The 23,234-nt window shown below is 43.4% G+C and overlaps 1 protein-coding gene across 5 annotated transcripts in view; it reads left to right on the forward strand.

The window, feature by feature from the left end:
• The window catches only part of LOC121554344 (VPS10 domain-containing receptor SorCS2-like), a 327,241-nt gene that overhangs the window by 144,634 nt on the left and 159,373 nt on the right, over positions 1 to 23,234 (forward strand). For all 5 annotated transcript variants that reach the window (XM_041867882.2, XM_041867879.1, XM_041867881.1 and 2 more), the window contains exon 3: positions 10,602 to 10,701. In XM_041867882.2, the coding sequence (XP_041723816.1) occupies positions 10,602 to 10,701 (100 nt within the window). The remainder of the gene's footprint in view (positions 1 to 10,601; positions 10,702 to 23,234) is intronic.

Here is a 23,234-nt window from a genome sequence, read left to right on the forward strand (position 1 = left end):
ACACGTTGACCTTAGTGTACACATCATCAACATGTGACAGGTTTTTGAAAGTGGCCCCCCTCTCGATCCATCCTCCCATATTGCAACAGACGATACAGCGTTGACACAATCAGGTCGCTGCCCAAAACCATAAAGCATTTTTACTGGGTACACCTCAGCCTGTCCTCAGTTTATCAACTGTAACCATTGTACCGCTGTAAAAAAAAAAACGAGAGGGAAAGACACATAATGTAAAAAGATGGATGGATGTCGAGGCCCTGTCTGTCATGTAAAACCTAAACGCAGTAAAAGCACATTGTCAGTCAGGAACAAACGCCAGTCAGACAGAGGGCTTTGATAGCTGTTTATTTGTGACAGGATAGCAGCCATACAGTCATATGAAAAGGTTTGGGCACCCCTGACAATTTCCATGATTTCCATTTATAAATAATTGGGTGTTTGGATCAGCAATTTCATTTTGATCTATCAAACATGGACACAATAATATTTCAGTAGTGAAATTAGGTTTATTGGATTAACAGAAAATGTGCAATATGCATCAAAACAAAATTAGACAGGTGCATAAATTTGGCCACCAACAGAAAAATCACATCAATATTTAGTAGAGCCTCCTTTTGCTAAAATAACAGCCACTAGACGCTTCCTATAGCCTCTAATGAGTGTCTGGATTCTGGATGGTATTTTGGACCATTCCTCCTTACAAAACATCTCCACTTCAGTTAGGTTTGATGGTTGCCGAGCATGGACAGCCCACTTCAAATCATCCCACAGATTCTCAATTATATTCAGGTCTGGGGACTGGGATTGCCATTCCAGAACATTGTACTTGTTCCTCTGCATAAATGCCCGGGTAGATTTTGAGCAGTGTTTTGGGTCGTTGTCTTCAACTTTGTGACTGATTCTTCAACATTATTCCCAAGAATCTGCTGATATTGAGTGGAATCCATGCGACCCTCAACTTTAACAAGATTCCCAGTACCGGCACTGGCCACACAGCCCCACAGCATGATGGAACCCCCACCAAATCTTACTGTGGGTAGCAAGTGTTTTTCTTGGAACGCTGTGTTCTATTGCCGCCATGCATAATGCCCCTTGTTATGACCAAATAATTCAATCTTTGTTTCATCAGTCCACAGCACCTTATTCCAAAATGAAGCTGGCTTGTCCAAATGTGCGTTTGCATACCTCAAGCGACTCTGTTTGTGGTGTGTGTGCAGAAAAGGCTTCTTCCGCATCACTCTCCTGTACAGCTTCTCCTTGTGCAAAGTGCGCTGAATTGTTGAACGATGCACAGTGACACCATCTGCAGCAAGATGATGTTGTAGGTCTTTGGAGGTGGTCTGTGGGCTGTTTTTGACCGTTCTCACCATCCTTCGCCTTTGCCTCTCCGATATTTTACTTGGCCTGCCACTTCTGGCCTTAACAAGAACTGTGCCTGTGGTCTTCCATTTCCTCACTATGTTCCTCACAGTGGACACTGACAGCTTACATCTCTGCGATAGCTTTTTGTAGCTTTCCCCTAAACCATAATGTTGAACAATCTTTGTTTTCAGGTCATTTGAGAGTTGTTTTGAGGCCCCCGGGGGATGTTGCCACTCTTCAGAGGAGAGTCAAAGAGAACAACAACTTGCAATTGGCCACCTTAAATACCTTTTCTCATGATTGGATGCACTTGTCTATGAAGTTCAAGGCTTAATGAGCTCACCAAACCAATTGTGTGTTCCAATTAATCAGTGCTAAGTAGTTACAGGTATTCAAATCAACAGAATGACAAGGGTGCCCACATTTTTGCATAGCCTGTTTTTCACATCTGATTTAATTTCATACAACTTAATATTGTCTGGACAATACCCCAGTACTCAGCTTTTATTAGAAAAGGAATGGCATGCCACTGTGATCATTTTCTGTGACGACAGAGTAAATTATTATGCAGCCTCAGAGGGGTGCCCAAACTTTTTCATACGACTGTAAAGGTTGTCACAATAAACACACTCACAGGGTGTGGAGTCTTTCTTTTTTGGCTGATAGACTGAGTGAGGACAGTGTCATAAAGCATAGGGCTATATCCCAAATTAGCCCAATCATAATCTCCTCTGCATATACTTTTGGATGGGGGTGATCTGTCAGATAGTATTTCTGGCTTGTGGTTCTGATGACTCTAAATCCGCTTGAACAATAATGGCAACCCTTAGTTGTATTTTAATGGCAACTATACAATTATACGATCCATCTATATATGAAAAGCTCCTCTCAGTCTTTGTCGCTAAAGGATGAAAGGAGGGTGATAGAGATCATTAAGATCCCTTATATCGTACACAATAGCAAATATGTCTTGCTCAAATTACACACATTTCTTCTGAAAATACACTAATTAGTCAATAATACCAGGCTCAAATAATGTCTTACAAGAGGAAGCATTTTTCACCTTCTTTTACCCAAGTTTCAGTTTATAGGTTTTTCAGTCTGCTCCAGTTTTTGCAGCTCTGTGTTGTTGTGGGTTGGGCTAGGATGACAGATTTGTTGTGGGTTTTAGTTTGGATAACAGAATGGCCTGACAGATTTTCCACCGCCAGATATGGCTCAATATTCTTCGGTCTGTGATGTTGGCCCCCGCCCAGGCCCGATGAGCCAGACTGGGGTCCCCTGGGAGATCTCTGTGTGGCCCAATCACCAAACGGCATGGCCAGTCCAACGAGGCCGTCTGGTGGCCTGGGCCTGATTCAGACTGACAGCGTCTGTCTGTGCCTCTGTGTGTTTGCAATACTGAGCTAGAGTCATGCTCTCTACTCAAATCCAACCTTCTCCAAATCTAGGCTATCCCCTGATCTCTCAAGCCATAATCAAAGTCTCGAGCTTGAATTTCTGTCGAGAGTGAGACTAGCTATCCCATGCCTCTTTCATGTGTAAATCTAATCTCTGTTCTGCCGTTAGGGTTAATTTCAACACCAGTCAGAGCATAATCTGGGCTCCTCTACTCACACATTCCTGACATCCCCTAGACATCCAAGGGTATTAGATATTACCGACAGAGAGTGCACATGCACAAAGAGGGAGATGTGTGAAACCTGACTTCAAATCAGTCTTCTATCAGAGCTAGAACTTCAGCTCTGCTTTCATCTCTGACATGTCTCAATCAGCATGGTTCTCTTGAGCTTGAGTTCAGTAATGCATCAAAGCCATATAGATCATTATAAACTGGGTCGTTTGGATTCTGGATGTTGATTGGCTAAAACTGCATTCTAGCAGTGTGTATATGAGACCAGGGGTATGACGCAAACATACTTGTTAAAAATACTTGTTCTCGTATTACTGTAGCTACGGGTATGATATTGTAATATGGGCAGTTTTGGGTACATTTCAATTTAGTCTATTACACAGAAAAGGCTTTCTGGTACACTGAAAACTGTATTCCCCTTCATTCTGAAGTTGCCTTTTCTGACTCCAACCATTCTAACCATTGCATCTTTAGCAGTACTCTTCTAACACATTCTCTGGCCTTGCTGAAAGTTTCCCCTCCTCTTCCATCACTGCTTCTCTGTCTACACCTCTCTTAGCTTGGGTGTCCGTTCACTGCGTCTGCCCGATGCTCTCCATTTGTCTTTCTGGGGAAGGGAGCCGCTGGGAGCGACCTTGACATATTAGGACATTAAATCTGAATCAGCGCCTAACACCATCCTAAATTGTTTTAGCTCGCTCTCTGTTTTCTCAAGTGCGTCGACAAAAACACAATTTCTACCCAGAGTGTCTGTCACTGTCTCTGCCTCTCTCGCACACGTCTCTCTCTCTCTCTCTCTCTCTCTCTCTCTCTCTCTCTCTCTCTCTCTCTCTCTCTCTCTCTCTCTCTCTCTCTCTCTCTCTCTCTCTCTCTCTCACCTACAATCTTTCTGTATTTTCCCAGTCTCTCAATATTTTCTAATTCAAAGTTCTAGTTTTTCTTCCTTTGTTTGTATCTCCTTCTCTTTCATTGTTTTCTTTATGACTCTCCATGCGTCATTCTCTGATACACAAGTGATTGTTTGGAATGGAAATGACATTGTACCCTGGGGAATCATCAGTGACATACAGCAGTTGATGTCAACATGAAAATGTATGCATAAACCTCAGAGTATCTCTCTGCTATTGAAACTCTGTGCAGTGCAGATAGATTTTGAATGGCAGTTAGGCTGTGTTTACACAGGCTGCCCAATTCTGATCTTTTTCCATTTATTATTTGATAACAGGAGGTTGGAGCGGAATCAGTGGAATGGTATCAAATAGTCAAACACATGGTTTACATGTGTTTGATGCCTTTCCATTTGCTCCGTTCATTATTATGAGCCGTTCTCCCCTCAGCAGCCTCCTGTGCTTTTGACTAATCAGATCAGCTTATTTGCCAATCATTGGTCAAAAGATCAGAATTAGGCTGCCTGTGTAAATGCAGCCATAGTGTACTAACTTTGAACACTGAATAGTCAGTGTGAAAAAGCTTGCAGGTTATATTGTAGGTTAAACATTTTTTTTGGAATATAGCCTTGGATTTCTTCTATTCAATATGCATGCTGCAAGGAATAATATGACATAAAATACTTCAGAGAGAAGCATCACTCACTATTTTGCCATTTTAGAGACTGGCTTTGACAGTACAAAAGACGTTCGGTAACACTCCTTCCCTCCTTCCCATTACACTCCTTCCCTGTTCCCCTTCCTCCTCCTCTTTTCTCTATCTCACATTCCCTCTCTCCAGTGCACTGTTTCAAAGTAATTTTTTTCTCACTCATCTACTGTAGCTCGTCTCATCCATCCAGTCTATTAATCTCGGTAGTACTAAATTAACTCTCCTATTAACTTAACATCATTACTCTTTTACACGTAAGCCATCCGAACACCGGGCTCCGAACACAATCCCCCAAATTAGCCTTAGTAGTTACATAATGTCTCATTGATGACCCTTTGACTTCGTTCTCATGGGAGATTTAACAAGCGTTTTTTGTCTCGAGCGTTTAAATCCAAATGACCAGAAAAGCGTTCTCTCTAACTCGGTGGTAATGAGGCTGTTTATACTCAATTAGGATTTGTTCTGTTTTCCGATACTGTCCCTTTAATTCTAGTTAGCTTTTGGCTCCTTTAAATTATTACATTCACTTACATTTTTAGGCAGCAGGTAGCCTATTGGTTAGAGTGTTGGGCCAGTTACCGAAAGGTTGTTAGTTCGATTCTTCAAGTCGACAAGGTGAAAAATCTGCCTATGTGCCCTTGAGCAAGGCACTTAACCCTAATTGCTCCAGGGTCACTCTTGATAATGGCAGACCCTGGTCTCAGGGGGAGTTGGGATATGCAAAAAACACATTTCCACATGCAGATAAATAGGACAAAATATAAGCGTCCACCAAATTATGAACCCAATCTCAATAATCTGTCCTCATCGATAGATCCAAAAATGCCCCGCTCCATTAAACTCTCAGGCCTTAATTAGGGCCAGTGTGGTGGTGGGAGAGATCCATCCCAGCATCTGGAACCACTGACCCCACAACACCCCTCACCACCCAGGGAAAGAGACTTCTACTGGTGGTGCTAGCACTTAGCAAAATCCAACAGGTGTAGACTTTACCGTGAAATGCTTGCTTATGAGCCCTTCCCAACGATGCAGAGTTAAGAAATAATAATACAAATAAAAATAGTAACACGAGAGGAATAAAATACACATATATAATATATATACAGTGAGTAGCAGCAGCATATGAGTGTGTGTGTTGTGTCGGTATGCATTTGTGTGAATGTGTGTGGGTTTTGTGTCAGTATATATAGTGTACAAAACATTACGAACAACTTCCTAATATTGAGTTGCACCCCCTTTTGCCCTCAGAACAGCTTCCATTCGTTGGGGCATGGACTACAAGGTGTGGAAAGCATTCCACAGGGATGCCGGCCCATGTTGACTCCAATGCTTCCCACAGTTGTGTCAAGTCGGCTGGATGTCCTTTGTGTGGTGGACCATTCGTGATACACACAGGAAACTGTTGAGAGCGTGAAAAACCCAGAAGCGTTGCACCTACTACCATACCCTGTTCAAAGGCACTTACATTTTTTTGTCTTGCCCATTCACCCTCTGAATGGTACACATACACAATCCATGTCTCAATTGTCTCAAAGCTTACAAATCCTTCTTTAACCTGTCTCCTCCCCTTCATCTACACTGATTGAAGTGGATTTAACAGGAGACATCAATAAGGGATCATAGCATTCACCTGGATTCACCTGATCTTTCTATGTCATTGAAAGAGCAAGTGTTCCTAATGTTTTGTACACTCAGTGTATAGTCTTGTGAGTGTGCATAGAGTCAGTCCAAGATAGACATTCAGACTTTTGAGAAGCTTTGAGGGTCCCGTGTGGCTCATTTGGTAGAGCATGGCGTTTGCAACGCTAGAGTTGTGGGTTCGATTCCCACAAGGTATCAGTACGGGAAAAGTATGAAAATGTATGCACTCACTACTGTAAGTTGCTCTGGATAAGAGTGTCTGCTAATTGACTAAAATGTAATGGTGGTGGTGAACTAACCAGCTAAAGAAAGCTATAATATATGCTTAGGTTTTAAAGGTACTGACTGACAGCCTATAGACTTCATCTCCCCTCCCTCTCCCTGTAGGCTTCAGTAACAGCAGCTTAGTCAGCACACAGCTTTGAGTTAAGCAGTGAGCTCTGGCTCCGAACACACAGCCATCAGCAGGATCTGTCTGCTGTCTCTGAGTTATCCAGGTAAACAACCCCCACAGTGCATTGGGGAAGATGAAAACACCACTCGCTGACCGCGGGGACGTGAATAAAGAGCTCAACCCCTGCTAGGCTACTCCATTTTGTGCAGCTCTGTCAGAGCACTCGGCGAGAGCTTTGCCGAACGGATCGGGGATTGTGACGACTTAGTGTGTGTTTGTGTGCCCACACGTGTATGTTTATGTATCTGTCTGTGTGTGCATATCTGTTTGCTGGTGTGTGTGTGTGGCAGGTTGACGTTTATTGTCATGAGTCTTGTCCTGGAGGACAAGAACTGAACGATTTCTCCTTAGATAAGCCAGCTACAAAATGGCTATATGGTAAAAATTCATGAAAATAAAAATGTGCTTTTTGGTCTTAATTTAAGGTTAGGGTTAGGCATTAGGGTTAGCGGTGTGTTTAAGTTTAGGGTTAAGGTTAGGGTTACGTTTAAAATCAGATTTTATGAATTTGTGGCTGTGCCAGCTAGTGACCACTCTGCAGAGCTACCTCCAGAACAAGATTCATTACAAAAACCGCTAACCTGTGTGTGTGACTGTGTATGTGGGTTTCCTCTTGTTTATACCCATGTGTTTGTATATGTGCCCACCGTTGTGGTTGCTGCCCTGCTGAGTGTAAGACAGTAATGCTGTAAAGTAAATCCACTTGTCTGGAGCAGAATGGGGCCGGGTGGACATGATCTCTGATCACTCCCCTTCATCAAGGCCTCCCCTGCCAGCCAGACGCCCCACTCTCCCCATCCCCTCTTCCCTCTCTCTCCTCTCTTCAACACTGAATGCTCTCTGCTCTCTCTCCACTCACCTCTCTCACTCAGCACAGCAGCACTTCCATTCCAATCTGGTTTAGGAGGTTGGACTGACTATCTCTTTATAAAAACGTACCACTTCAGGGCTATACTTACTGGCAATAGTGCAATACTGGTCGAAACAATAACTCTTTATAACACTCTTTATAATTATTTAGGTTACACAGCATTCAAAGAGGCAATGTAGAGACCATTTATCTTATCCAGAGTGACAATAAGCACTCTGGAAAACGAAATCATAGATGTCACGATCGTCTAAGGAGGAGGACCAAGGCGCAGCGTTGAAGGCAAACATATTCTTTATTTAGCGAAAGTGAATACTAACAAAACAATAAACGATAACGTGATGTCCACGGTCTAGCACAAAACCACACTGGAACAAAAACCCACAAACACAACGGGAAAGACACAGTTTAAATATGGCTCCCAATCAGAGACAACCAGCCCCAGCTGACACTCGTTGCCTCTGATTGGGAGTCACTCAGGCCAACATAGAAATACAAACATAGAACTACACACCCTGGCTCAACATAACAGTGTCCCCAGAGCCAGGGCGTGACAGTACCCCCCCCTAAAGGCGCGGACTCCGACCGCGCCAACTAAATACCACAGGGGAGGGACCGGGTGGGCACTCCGCCTTGGCGGCGGATCCGGCTCCGGACATGACCCCCACTCCTTCTCTACACCCCCAAAGTACCCCTGGTCCGGTCTGGCCCTGCTGCCTGGAGCTGGACTGCACACTGGTGGAGCGGATAGCTTCAGCTCCGTAGTGGAGCAGTTGACCGGGACCTTACCAGGCACCGGTGACCCAGGCACGGGTTGTGCTGGACTGACGACGCGCACCCCTGGCTTGGTGCGTGGAGGAGGAACGGGCCTTACCAGGCTGACGACGCGCACCCCTGGCTTGGTGCGTGGAGGAGGAACGGGCCTTACCAGGCTGACGACGCACACCGTAGGCTTGGTGCGTGGAGCAGGGACAGGCCGGACTGGGCTGATGAAGCACACCACTGACTTAGTGCGGGGAGCAGGAGACGGGCCGAGCCGGGCTCGGAGACAGCACACTGACTTGGTGCGGGGAGCAGGAACGGGCCGAGCCGGGCTGACGAAGCGCACCACCGACTTGGTGCGGGAGCAGGAACGGGCCGAGCCGGGGCTGACGAAGCGCACCACTGACTTGGTGCGGGAGCAGGAACGGGCCGAGCCGGGCTGGACGGAGCGCACCACTGACTTGGTGCGGGGAGCAGGAACAGACCCGGACCGTACTGGGGACACACACCACTGGCCCTACACCGGGATCTGGAACGGGCCGGACCGGACTGGTAACACACCCCAGTACCTCTCGCCGTGCCTCTCCACCTTCCATCCCCTCTTCGACCAGTGGCCCCCGTAACCTGGCGGCCTCCTCTGCCAACCCGCTGGACCGCTCTATCGCGGCCTCCTGCTGCCCCGACGTCGTGAGCCCCCCCCTAAAAATGTTCTGGGGGTCTCTCCTCCCCGTGGGCCAGGCCTCTATCGTTCTCGCCCAACTCTCGCTCTTCTGCCCCCAATTCCAGCCATTCTGCTCTTCATTAGGCTTGACCCAGTCGAGACTCCTCCTCCACTGTTCCCAAGTCCATCCACTCTGCTCTTTACAAGGCTGGATCCAGTCGAGGTTGCCACGGAGATCTGCAAGCGATTCCCCTGGCGATGGCTCCTGGACACGCTGCTTGGTCCAGTTTTGGTGGGTTTTTCTGTCACGATCGTCTAAGGAGGAGGACCAAGGCGCAGCGTTGAAGGCAAACATATTCTTTATTTAGCGAAAGTGAATACTAACAAAACAATAAACGATAACGGGATGTCCACGGTCTAGCACAAAACCACACTGGAACAAAAACCCACAAACACAACGGGAAAGACACAGTTTAAATATGGCTCCCAATCAGAGACAACCAGCCCCAGCTGACACTCGTTGCCTCTGATTGGGAGTCACTCAGGCCAACATAGAAATACAAACATAGAACTACACACCCTGGCTCAACATAACAGTGTCCCCAGAGCCAGGGCGTGACAATAGAATAGAAATCATGCCAATTGAATATATTTTAATACAGAGTTCCTCTGTGCCCGCTATACCTGTTGGTTGGCCTGAGTCTCCTTTATACTTTGGTTTGATTCACACCAAACATGTAGAATATGCAGTCTCGCAAAATGAATGCAATTGACTCTGACCACAATACGCCTGTCAATTTCCCACAGACTGCCATACCTTTTCACCCTTGGCGAGCAAAACTGCACCATTCAACAGAAAGTGTCACAAATAATTACTTTCCCGGCACTAGCCGTGCCATTGCTAGGTGTTTGATTTGGCTAGGCTGGAGATATATCCTCAAGGAGCCGACCGTCAATCTCAGAATCTCAGGGTCCTTGCTCCACAGCTGTCACCTAACCATCACCTGCTCATGAAACTGCCAGATTTTGAGATTTTGGTGATTTGCCAGTGTTTTTCACTGCTTTGCCCCTAGCCCGCGGTTATTCGTCAATAGTTCAGCCAATGATAGGCTGTCTGTCCGCTTCGCTATCCATCATTGTAATCCGACCGGGGGTCGAGCCGGGGCAGTGCTGGTCCGGTAATACAGTGTGAAAATGTATGCACTCACTAACTGTAAGTCGCTCTGACTAAAATGTAAAATGTAAAATATAAAGAGAAATCTAATCAAAACCCATGGGAGCAGTTGGATAGATTAAGGTGAGTAGCGGTATTCTGGGACATTTCACAGTTGTAATCCTGTTCTGTAGTTTTTCATCTGGACAGGGGATATCAGGCACAGCTGGCCGTCAGTTTCAATATGTGAACCTGTAATGTTTTAGGAGAATAGGAAGGAGAATGGTAATAAAAAGAAAATGGCTCAAGAGTGCTGTAGTTTAAAGAAAGAACAACTGCTTTCTATGTGTGAATAAGGGTTATGATTGTATTTTGACTACATTTATGTTGTTGCAAAGATTCTGTAAAACCTGTAATTCTCTCAGACCCACAATATTGACCTCTCTTTCTCTCTCTGTTTCTCCTCAGGTCTAGTGACTATGGCACCACCTACGGCAAGCTCAACCTGATGCCTGGGACAACTATCGTGGTCTCTAACTTCTACATCTGCCCCACCAACAAGAAAAAGGTAGGAAGTCTTCAGCCTGCTTTGTCTATAGTCTCCCCTCCACTCACCTGCATCGACATTATAGCTGCAATTAGTTATTGGCAACTTCCTCTTATTACTCTCACCTTGAAGACAGTTATTGTCGAGAGATGCTTTAGGACAGCTTGGTGACATGGTTTTAGATAGGGTTCTTTTATCGGTTTTCCGTTAAAACAATAAGAAAAATGTGTTAAATTCCTTGTGAATTCCAAAGTTAACGACAATGGCGTAGTAGTGAACAGTCGACTCCAAAATAATTGATTCCTCGACTCCTTGCAAGTCGACTCCCAGTGTCGACTCCCATTTCTGAGTGTCAAGAATCGATTCCGCTAGGAATTGACTCCTAAGATTCAGTATTTTTCGAACGGAGGAGACTGATTAGTTGCCGTACTTCCGTGAACACAAACACTTGCGTCTTTCATAGCGAGCTAGCGAGGAACAGAGAGAGAGGGGAGGGGCACCGTAAAGGCAGGTCGGCCACCAGGCAGACAGAGTCAGAACCGTGCACTAAGCCTATCTATCGGCAATCAAAAGGTGTATCTTGCAATGGAATTCTGTATTTGCAATTTCTTAGCTTGCAACTTCAGTAAAGCAGGGCCTATCATCAAAGAATAGGCTATGATATTCTACACGCAACAGACTGAAGACTGAACACACACTCGCATCATTAGCAAAGAGCAAGAGTAGGCGAGCCAGCGCGAGGGAGAGAGTTGACGGGGCAAGCAGAAAGAATTTCTTGGTAATCTGTATCTTGCAATGTCTTGTCTTGCATGCCTCACAAATTCATCAAAGTAGCCTAAAGATTTCTCTCTTCTTTTATTTAAATTACACAACTTTCCCCAGGCCTTAATAGCCTATCATCTAGTTAGGCTATAACACTGAAAATAATATGTTTTGTGATAACAGTGATTTTAATTTTGTGAAGAAAAAAGATTTTTCTTAACATTAAGGATCCCAACTTCGTTTAAACATTTTAACGTTTAAACGTTCCCACCCTTAGTTTTAGACATAGAGTTGAGCTGTAGAGCTCATGAAACACAAAGTTTAGGAGAAAGTGAGGGCACTCACTCTCACAGATGACTTCAGGTTCAGAGATTTGATTGGACCTGCTCCTTATTGTCCCATTCCGCCTCCCGTGGCAGCTTGTCCAATCAATGATCCCCTGGGCCCAGTGCTCTAATCAATAAGAGGTTGAGGAGATTAAACAAAGTAACTCATCCATCCCCTCCATTCCACCAATTCCCAAATTCACCTGGGACTCACTGACTCATCCTCCAGGGTCAGACACATACACACACACACTTTCGAGATGGTTGGGGACGAGACACTGGTAGCGGTTAATTGCCTGGGAATAGACACCGTTGCCCTAGAGCACACAAAGAACTATACATACCTCAGCCTAAACATCAACACCACAGGTAACTTCCAGAAGGCTGTGAATGATCTAAGAGACAAAGCAAGAAGGGCTTTCTACGCCATCAAAAGGAACATAGAACTCAACATCCCAATTAGGATCTGGTTAAAAATACTTCAATCAGTATATAATCCATTGCCCTCTATGGTTGTGAGGTCTGGAGTCCATTCACCAACCAAGAATTCACCAAATGGGACAAACACCCAATTGAGACTCTGCATGCAGAATTCTGTAAAAAAATATACTTTGTGTGCAACACAAAACCCCAAACAATGCATGCAGAGCAGAATTAGGACTATACCCCCTAGTTATCAAAATCCAGAAAAGAGCTGTTAAATTTTACAGCCACCTAAAAGGAAGCAATACATTCCACCACAAAGCCCTCACCTACAGAGAGATGAACCTAGAGAAGTCCCCTCACCAGGAGGGAGGGAGAGAGAATCTTAGAGAGACTGACAGCGAGGGAAAGTGGGAGAGAGACCGAAAGAGAGAGAATCTGAGAGAGAATCTAAGAGAGAGTGGGTCGACAGGGGGAGATTGGTGTCACGGGGTCCTGACTGTGAGCTGTGAGTGTCTGCGTTCTGACAGTGGGAAGTCTGGGAATAGGAACTGTGGATCAGCTTGGTATTTAAACACACCCCAGGGCTAGCAGGAGGGTATTGCTATCAGTGGGAGCCCAACCACTGCTATTGTGTGTGTGTGTCTCTGTCTGTCTGTCTGTGTGTGTGTGTACATGTACGCGCGTGTGCCTGTTTGTGTGTGTGTGTGTGTGTGTGTGTACATACAGTGCCTTGAAAAAGTATTCAGACCCCTTGGATTTCTTCACATTTTCTTGTGTTACAAAGTGGGATTAAAATATATTTAATTGTCATTTTATGTCAACAATCTACACAAAATACTCTGGATTGTATTTTTTTGTATATACGGTGCTGTGAAAAGTATTTGCCTCCTTTCTAATTTACTTTTTTGCATGTTTTTGATACTAAATGTTATCCGATCTTCAACCAAAACCAAATATTACATAAATGGAACCTGAGTGAACAAATAACACAACAATTACATATTTATTTCATTTATTCATAAACAAAGTTAATCCCAATTGAGATGTTGTGGCTGGACTTGAAACGAGCAGTTCATGCTTGAAAACCCACAAATGTCGCTGAGTTAAAGCAGTTCTGCATTCAAGAGTGGGCCAAAATTCCTCCACAGCAATGTGAGAGACTGATCAACAACTTCAGGAAGCATTTGGTTTCAGTCATTGCAGCTAAAGGTGGCACAACCAGTTATTGAGTGTAAGGGGGCAATTACTTTTTCACACAGGGGAATTGGGGGTTGCATAACTTTGTTAATTAAATAAATGAAATAAGTATCCATTTTTTTTGTTATTTGTAAACTCAGGTTCCCTTTATCTAACATTAGGTTTTGGTTGAAGATCTGATAACATTCAGTCTCAAAAATATGCAAAAATAGAGAAAATCAGAAAGGTGGCAAATACTTTTTCACAGCACTGTAACACTGTGTATATATATATATATATATATATATATAAAAAATGTATAACAAAACTGTATAGTCGTTGCATAAGTATTCAACCCCTTTGTTTAGGCAAGCCTAAATTAGTTCAGGATTCAAATGTGGCTTAACAAATCACATAAATTACATGGACTCACTTTGTGTGAAATACAGTGAGGGAAAAAAGTATTTGATCCCCTGCTGATTTTGTACATTTGCCCACTGACAAAGACATGATCAGTCTATAATTTTAATGATAGGTTTATTTGAACAGTGAGAGACAGAATAACAACAAAAAAATCCAGAAAAACGCATGTCAAAAATGTTATGAATTGATTTGCATTTTAATGAGGGAAATAAGTATTTGACCCCTCTGCAAAACATGACTTAGTACTTGGTGGCAAAACTCTTGTTGGCAATCACAGAGGTCAGACGTTTCTTGTAGTTGGCCACCAGGTTTGCACACATCTCAGGAGGGATTTTGTCCCACTCCTCTTTGCAGATCTTCTCCAAGTCATTAAGGTTTCAAGGCTGACGTTTGGCAACTCGAACCTTCAGCTCCCTCCACAGATTTTCTATGGGATTAAGGTCTGGAGACTGGCTAGGTCACTCCAGGACCTTAATGTGCTTCTTCTTGAGCCACTCCTTTATTGACTTGGCCGTGTGTTTTGGGTCATTGTCATGCTGGAATACCGATCCACGACCCATTTTCAATGCCCTGGCTGAGGGAAGGAGGTTCTCACCCAAGATTTGATGGTACATGGCCCCGTCCATCGTTCCTTTGATACGGTGAAGTTGTCCTGTCCCCTTAGCAGAAAAACACCCCTAAAGCATAATGTTTCCACCTCCATGTTTGATGGTGGGGATGGTGTTCTTGGGGTCATAGGCAGCATTCCTCCTCCTCCAAACACGGCGAGTTGAGTTGATGCCAAAGAGCTCCATTTTGGTCTCATCTGACTACAACACTTTCACTCAGTTCTCCTCTGAATCATTCAGATGTTCATTGGCAAACTTCAGACGGCCCTGTATATGTGCTTTCTTGAGCAGGGGGACCTTGCGGGCGCTGCAGGATTTCATTCCTTCACGGCGTAGTGTGTTACCAATTGTTTTCTTGGTGACTATGGTCCCAGCTGCCTTGAGATCATTGACAAGATCCTCCCGTGTAGTTCTGGGCTGATTCCTCACCATTCTCATGATCATTGCAACTCCACGAGGTGAGATCTTGCATGGAGCCCAACTGTTGTCACCTTCTCACCAAGCTGCTTGGCGATGGTCTTGTAGCCCATTCCAGCCTTGTGTAGGTCTACAATCTTGTCCCTGACATCCTTGGAGAGCTCTTTGGTCTTGGCCATGGTGGAGAGTTTGGAATCTGATTGATTGATTACTTCTGTGGACAGGCGTCTTTTACACAGGTAACAAGCTGAGATTAGGAGCACTCCCTTTAAGAGCGTGCTCCTAATCTCAGCTCGTTACCTGTATAAAAGACACCTGGGAGCCAGAAATCTTTCTGATTGAGAGGGGTTGAAATACTTATTTCCCTCATTAAAATGCAAATCAATTTATAACATTTTTGAGATGCGTTTTTCTGGATTTTTTTGTTGTTATTCTGTCTCTCACTGTTCAAATAAACCTACCATTAAAATTATAGACTGATCATTTCTTTGTCAGTGGGCAAACGTACAAAATCAGCAGGGGATCAAATACTTTTTTCCCTCACTGTAATAGGGGCTGACCTGATTTTTGAATGACTAACCCTTTCTCTGTCCCCCATACATACAACATCTGTAAGATCCCTCAGTCAAGTAATTAATTTCAAGCACAGATTCATCTACAAAGACCAGGGAGCTTTTCGAAAGCCTTATCAAGAAGGGCAGTGATTGGTGGATGGGTAACAATAACAAATCAGACATTGAATATCTCTTTAAGCATGGTTAATAATTATGCTTTAAACCACCCAGACACATCAAAGATAGAATCGTCCTTCTGAACTGAGCTGCATGACAGGAATGAAACAGCTCAGGGATGTTACCATTTGTGATTTTAAAATAGCTACAGAGATCCATGTCTGTGAAGCTAGAAAACTGAGGATGGATCAATAACATTGTAGTGACTACACAATAATGACCTAAATGACTGAGTGAAAAGAAGAATACAAATATACAAAACTTGCATCTTGTATGCAAGAAGGCACTAAAGTAATACTGCAAAAAAACACAGCAAAGGAATACAGTTTTTGGCCTAAATGTAAAGCCTTACGTTTGGGGCAAATCCAACACACCACATCACTGAGTAACTGCCTCCTTATTTTCAAGCATGGTGGTGGCTGCGTCATGGTGTGGGTATGCTTGACATCGGCAAATACTGGGGAGTTTTTCACCTGCTTTAGTCTGGTTTACACCAGAGACTGGGAGAGGAATTCACCTTTCAGCAGGACAAATCTACACTGGAGTTGCTTACCAAGAAGACAGTGAGTGTTAAGTTACAGTTTTTACTTAAATCTGCTTGAAAATGTATGGCAATAGTTGAAAATTGCTGTCTAGCCATGATCCCCAACATCTTGCCAGAGCTTGAAGAATTTTGAAAAGAATAATGGCCAAATATTGCACAATCCAGGTGTGCAAAGGTCTTAGACACTCACAGCTGTAATCGATGCCAAAGGTGTTTCTAACATGTATTGACTCAGAGTGCTGAATACTTATGCAAGGACTATATTTTAGTTATTCAATTTCTATTAATCTTTATAAAATGTTAGAATTGTTCTTCCACTTTGACATTACAGAGTAGTTTGTGTAGATTGTCAAAGAATGACAATTAAATCCATTTTAATCCCACTTTGTGTAATACAATAAAATGTGAAGAAATCCAAGGGGTCTGAACACTTTTGAAAGGTACCTTATGTGTGAGTGTGTGTGTGTGTGTGTGTGTGTGTGTGTATGTGTACAGAGGGTCAAAGATCATACCACCAAGACATGCTAACCTCTCACCATCACCAAGGTTAGCATGTCTTGGCGGTATGATCTTTGACCCTCTATAACTTTCTTACTCATCGTTAATTTTGACCTGTACTTTTTTGAGAGAAAAAAAGCTTACTTGTTAAACGAAATCTCTTTGTTAAACAAACTCTCTTTCTCTGAGCAATTGTATGAGTATAATCATTAGTATAATCATAGTCATTATTGCTCTTATTTATCAATGGTGTCAATAATTATGGGCCCCACTGTATATGTACCTGTGTGTGTACATGTGCGTGCATCTGCAAGTGCGTGCATGACATGTTTTTGTTGCAACGGTGTACATTGCATGTGTTTGTCAGAGTATGTTTGTGTGTGTCTGTCTGTCTGTGTGTGTTTGTGTGTTTGTGTACAGTGTGTAATGACTACCAAGAGGTCATACAAAATGCACAGTCTAGGGCCGGGATGGACAACTGGCGGCCCGCAGGCACTACAGCTTTTGTAAGCGCGCGGAACAATTAAAAAATATATTGAAAAAATATATATACAGTTGAAGTCAGAAGTTTAGATACACTTAGGTTGGAGTCATTAAAACTCGTTTTTCAACCACTCCACACATTTCTTGTTAACAAACTATAGTTTGGGCAAGTCGGTTAGGACATCTACTTTGTGCATGACACAAGTAATTTTTCCAACTATTGTTTACAGACAGATTATTTCACTTATAATTCACTGTATCACAATTCCAGTGGGTCAGAAGTTTATATACACTAAGTTGACTGTGCCTTTAAACAGCTTGGAAAATTCCAGAAAATGATGTCATGGCTTTAGAAGCTTCTGATAGGCTAATTGACATAATTTGAGTCAATTGGAGGTGTACCTGTGGATGTATTTCAAGGCCTACCTTCAAACTCAGTGCCTCTTTGCTTGACATCATGGGAAAATCAAAAGAAATCAGCCAAGACCTGTGTAGTCTGGTTCATCCTTGGGAGCAATTTTCAAACGCCTAAAGGTCTCCACGTTCATCTGTACAAACAATAGTGCGAAAGTATAAACACCATGGGACCACGCAGCCGTCATACCGCTCAGGAAGGAGATGCGTTCTGTCTCCTAGAGATGAACGTACTTTGGTACGGAAATTGCAAATCAATCCCAGAACAACAGCAAAGGACCTTGTGAAGATGCTGTAGGAAACCGGTACAAAAGTATCTATATCCACAGTAAAACAAGTCCTATATCGACATAACCTGAAAGGCCGCTCAGCAAGGAAGAAGCCACTGCTCCAAAACTGCCATAAAAAAGCCAGACTACGGTTTGCAACTGCACATGGGGACAAAGATCTTACTTTTTGGAGAAATGTCCTCAGGTCTGATGAAACAAAAATAGAACTGTTTGGCCATAATGACAATTGTTATGTTTGGAAGAACAAGGGTGTGCTTGCAAGCCAAAGAATACCATCCCAACCGTGAAGCAAGGGGGTGGCGGCATCATGCTGTGGGGGTGCTTTGCTGCAGGAGGGACTTGTGCACTTCACAAAATAGATCACATCATGAGGAAGGAAAATTATATGGATATATTGAAGCAACATCTCAAGACATCAGTCAGGAAGTTAAAGCTTGGTCACATATGGGTCTTCCAAATGGACAGTGACCCCAAGCATACTTCCAAAGTTGTGGCAAAATGGCTTAAGGACAACAAAGTCAAGGTATTGGAGTGGCCATCACAAAGCCCTGACCTCCAGCCTATAGACAATTTGTGGGCAGAACTGAAAAGGCGTGTGTGAGCAAGGCCTACAAACATAACTCAGTTACACCAGCTCTGTCAGGAGGAATGGGCCAAAATTCACTCAACCTATTGTGGGAATCTTGTGGAAGGCTTCCCGAAACATTTGACCCAAGTTAAACAATTTAAAGGCAATGCTACCAAATACTAATTGAGTGTATGTAAACTTCTGACCCACTGGGAATGTGATGAAAGAAAGAAAAGCTGAAGTTAATGATTCTCTCTACTATTATTCTGGCATTTCACATTCTTAAAATAAAGTGGTGATCCTAACTGACTTAAGACAGGGAATTTTTACTAGGATTAAATGTCAGGAATTGTGAAAAACTGAGTTTAAATGTATTCGGCTAAGGTGTATGTAAACTTCTGACTTCAACTGTATACACAAGATGCAATTTCTAAATTTGGATGTGCATCACACTCAATTAGACCATGTCAGCTAAACATTTTTGTCTAGCGGTCAGCTACAGTATCTAAACTTGTAGTAAGTATGGTTGAATTACCGACCGGTGTGGGGCTCATTGATCATCAGTTATCATATTAAAAACTGCAAACATTTGACTCCACCCTATGGCAAAATGTGTAGAATTGCAGGAAATTAGCCGTAAAACTGCTAATGTTTCCCTCCAACCCATGGCAAAACGACTAGAATTGCATGAAATGAGTTATAAAATTGCTAAATTGTATCCACGCCCCATGGCAAAATGTGTGTGTGAAGGGGGTATGGATGAGGGTACACAGACCCACAAACAACTGCGGCCCCTCATGATGAGTTAAATTTTTTGGTGGCCCCCACCCCCATCAAAGTTGCCTGGTCTAGGGTGACCACATGTCCCGGATTGTGCGGGACAGTCCCGCATTTTGGCCCTTTGTCCCGAGTCGCACAACCAAATAATCATGTCCCATTTTATCAACAAACTCAAACACCACTAATTTTGAAAAAAAGGTTGACTTGTCTCATATTTCAGTCAGACATTCCAACCTGTCTCTTGCAATTAGGTTGCGCTCATGAAAATGTATATATCATAAGGATGTGGTACTGATGATGTTTAACACTTCTCCAATCGTTGTTTAGATCGCTGCAATGTGGTCTCGGAGCATTCGTATTATTCTGTACATAACTCAGAGATACTCCATTTAGTATGATATGTTACGTTTTGTATGGTATGTATTAATGTGTGGATGTCCATCACCCAATTCGGGTTATATGTTTGTGAATTTTCAAAACATACAATATATTAGGAATTTGCAAAACGTATGATATGTTACGAATTCTAGCTAGGTGGCTAACGTTAGTTAGCTAGCTAATGTTAGCTAGGCTAGGGGTTAGGGTAAGAGTTTAGGATTAAGTTTAGGAGTTAGGTTAAAGGGTTAATGTTAGGGTATGGGAAGGGTTAACTAAAAGGGTTAATGGTAGGGTTAGGGGAAGGGTTAGCTAACATACTAAGTAGTTGCAAAGTAGCTAAAAAGTAGTAAGTAGATGAAATGTTGTTAATTAGCTATAGTGATGAGATTCGAATTCGCAACCTTTGGGTTGCTAGATGCTCGTATTACACATCAACCACGACCAACCACCTTACTTTCGTTTTGCCTTATGTAACCATCTGTCTTATGTAAACATACCAATCGTAACATATCATACTAATTTGAGTGTCCCGGATTTAAGTTTACTATGTTACGTCTAGTCTATGAGACTAGGATGTGAGATTTGATATTCTGCACAAGACCAATCACAATGACCAATCACATTTCTCAAATCCTTTGGGGCAAAATTCTAGCTAAACTTAGAAAGGACAGTTAGGACTACAAAAGTGTGCTTCTGACGAAGAGCTACAGAAGTAAGTAAATAGCCGTATTAGACTGAAAGATATAAGGTAATTTTGTCAAACTTGTGAGGCTCTCCATGCTCATTAGTTGCTCATTCAACATATTTGCTGCTACTTCACTCAATCCCGTTTTAAGTCTCCCTTCCTAACTGTTTTACATTCCCTGCCCAAAAAAGTTTTTCATGTTGGCTACACTGTCCCGCAAATGTCCCGCAAAATCACGCTGTTGTCCCACACTTTTCTCCCTGAGATCAATAATCCTAATCACATGAGACACACAAAGAGAAAGCGGTCGGTAAGACCCTATGATAGGATTACATGGGGAAAAGGTGTGAGGGGCTCCAGGTAATCAATAATAAGTCCAGAGGCAATTAGAGGAAAAGGTGTAGGGCTCAGACAGATCACGCCAAACCTTCCTTCTAGTGCCTCAAGGACTGGTCACTTGATACACTTCACCACAAATAGCCTCTGAATAGCCTCTTCAACACAAATAGCCTCTAAATAGCCTCTTCAACGCAAATATACTTTAAATTGACTTTTAGATGTAACACTAGTCTATAGCCGATACATCTGTATTTGAATCAGACCTGGGTTCAAATTGTATTTACAATCCTTCAAATACTTTGAGCATTTGGTTGAGCCTGCCTTAAGTGCCAGATGGGTGGGGTTTTGCACTTTTTTTCTCCCATCTTAATCGCCAGGCATGCTAAATCAAGCACAGCAAAGTATTTGAAAGAATACAAATAATATTTGAGTCCACGACGGATTTGGGTTCCCCTCAGGCTAGGTTGAAATTTACATTGCCCGTCAATTCTGCGGAGTTAAAAAGGGTTTGTTAACATGGGGACCGGCTAGATTAAAGGTCATTGATCCAGGACAGGAGCATCTGTTAGATGGCGTGGTGGACTTGTGACTGGCCCAGCCACGTGTGAACGTCTCAGAGATCAGACAGAGAAGAAGAGAGAGTTATACTGCCCAAAGATAACCTTGTAGTACAGAGAGATTCACTCTATTCACAACAGGAGTGACGTGGGTGTGGGGGGGAGAGAGAGAGAGAGAGAGAGAGAGAGAGAGAGAGAGAGAGAGAGAGAGAGAGAGAGAGAGAGAGAGAGAGAGAGAGAGAGAGAGAGAGAGAGAGAGAGAGAGAGAGAGAGAGAGAGAGAGAGAGAGAGAGAGAGAGAGAGGGGGCAGGCTGGCTGACTGACTGACTGACTGACTGACTGAGCTGTGGTGGACTAGAATTGGTGTGGATCTGGGTTGGGTTGTTCTTTCTCTCCTTTCATTTGGACATACAGTACCATATACTTATCTATGATGGACAGTCAAATAGCAGGCTAATTATGCCTGGACAGATCACTGTCTGACTCTCTCCTTGAAAACTCCTCCACTCTCGATAGAAAAATTTAATGGAAGCAAGACAATTTTAGAAAATTTGTTCTAAAACAATTTTTTCTCCTTTGTCCACCGTTATCTCAGGCTAGAGGAGCCGCACAGGCAATTATGAAGGAAATTAGTTGACTTTCTAGGCAGATAGAGAAAATTCACTGAGAGAAAAGTGTTTAGCCAGTGTTTGGGGGAGTAGCTAGCTTTATATATATATATATATATATATATATATATATAGAGCGAGAGAGAGAGAGAGAAATTCGAGGGTGCATACCTAAGATCAGATAGGACACCAGATAAGAAGGGAGAATTAAACCAGATAGGACAGACTGACCCTAGCCCCTCGGCACATAGACTATTGCAGCATAGATACTGGGGACTGAGACAGGGGGGGGGGGGTCGGGGGACACTGTGGCCCCGTCCAAAGATACCCCCGGACAGGGCCAACCAGGCAGGATATAACCCCACCCATTTTGCCAAAGCACAGCCCCTACACCACCAAAGGGATATCAACAGACCACTAACCTCCGACCTTGAGACAAGGCCGAGTATAGCCCACAAAGATCTCCCTGACCGCATGAGCCCAAGGGGGCGCAAAACCGGACAGGAAGATCACTTCAGTGACTCAACCCATTCAAGTCGAGTATACCAGTGACTCAGCCCCCATAATAGAGTCAGAGACAGAGAATCCCAGGGGAGGGAGGGGAGCCGGCAGAGACAGCAAGGGTGGTTTGTCACTCCAGTGCCTTGCCGTTCACCTTCTCAACCCTGGGCCAGACTACACTCTATCGTAGAACATACTGAAGAGATGAGTCTTCAGTAAATACAGAAAGGTTGAGACCGAGTCTTCGTCTATCACATGGATCGGCAGACCATTCCATAAAAATTGAGCTCTATAGGAGAAAGCCCTGCCTCGAGGTGTTTGCTCACAAATTCTAGGAACAATAAGGAGGACTGCGTCTTGTGACCATAGCATACCTGTAGGTATGTACGACAGGACCAAATCAAAGAGATAAGTAGGCGCAAGTCCATGTAATGCTTTGTAGGTTAACAGAATACCTTGAAATCAGCCCTAGTCAGAGGCTAGCACTGGAGTAATATGATCATTTTCTTTGTTCGTGTAAAGATTCTAGCAACCGTATTTTGCACTAGCTGAAGTTCAAAAAGGAATCACCACGTACAATTATGTTTAACCATTTATTAAGAAAAAATTATGCAAGTATTGGCAAAAGAGGTCCTTCAGGGTAGTTCACTGCCCAAGCAAAGTGTCAATATATAAAATTACCTGCAAGCAGTGCGCGCGGTAAGCTATACCAATTCCCCAGTAGGAAAACAGATGGAGTCTGGGGTGGTGGAGGGTACAAAATAAGCAAACACATACTAGCAGTTGTAACAAGCAGTAGCAGGATGTGTGAGCAGAACCGGTGAGCTTAAATAGACCGCCAAATAAGGTAGGCGTGATTGTTACTAGCATCTAAATTATGGAAACTTACGTCAGCTGAGGCGGGCACTCGGGTTCCCTTTCTGAACTGGCTTCGCTTTATTTCAGAAAGGAAACACCATGTACATGTTAACCATTTATTAAGAAAGAATAATGCAAGTCTGTGGCGATATAGGCTCTGCTCCTTCAGGGTAGCTCACTGC

The sequence above is a fragment of the Coregonus clupeaformis genome, chromosome 19 (assembly GCF_020615455.1).
Source record: "Coregonus clupeaformis isolate EN_2021a chromosome 19, ASM2061545v1, whole genome shotgun sequence".
NCBI lineage: Eukaryota > Metazoa > Chordata > Actinopteri > Salmoniformes > Salmonidae > Coregonus > Coregonus clupeaformis.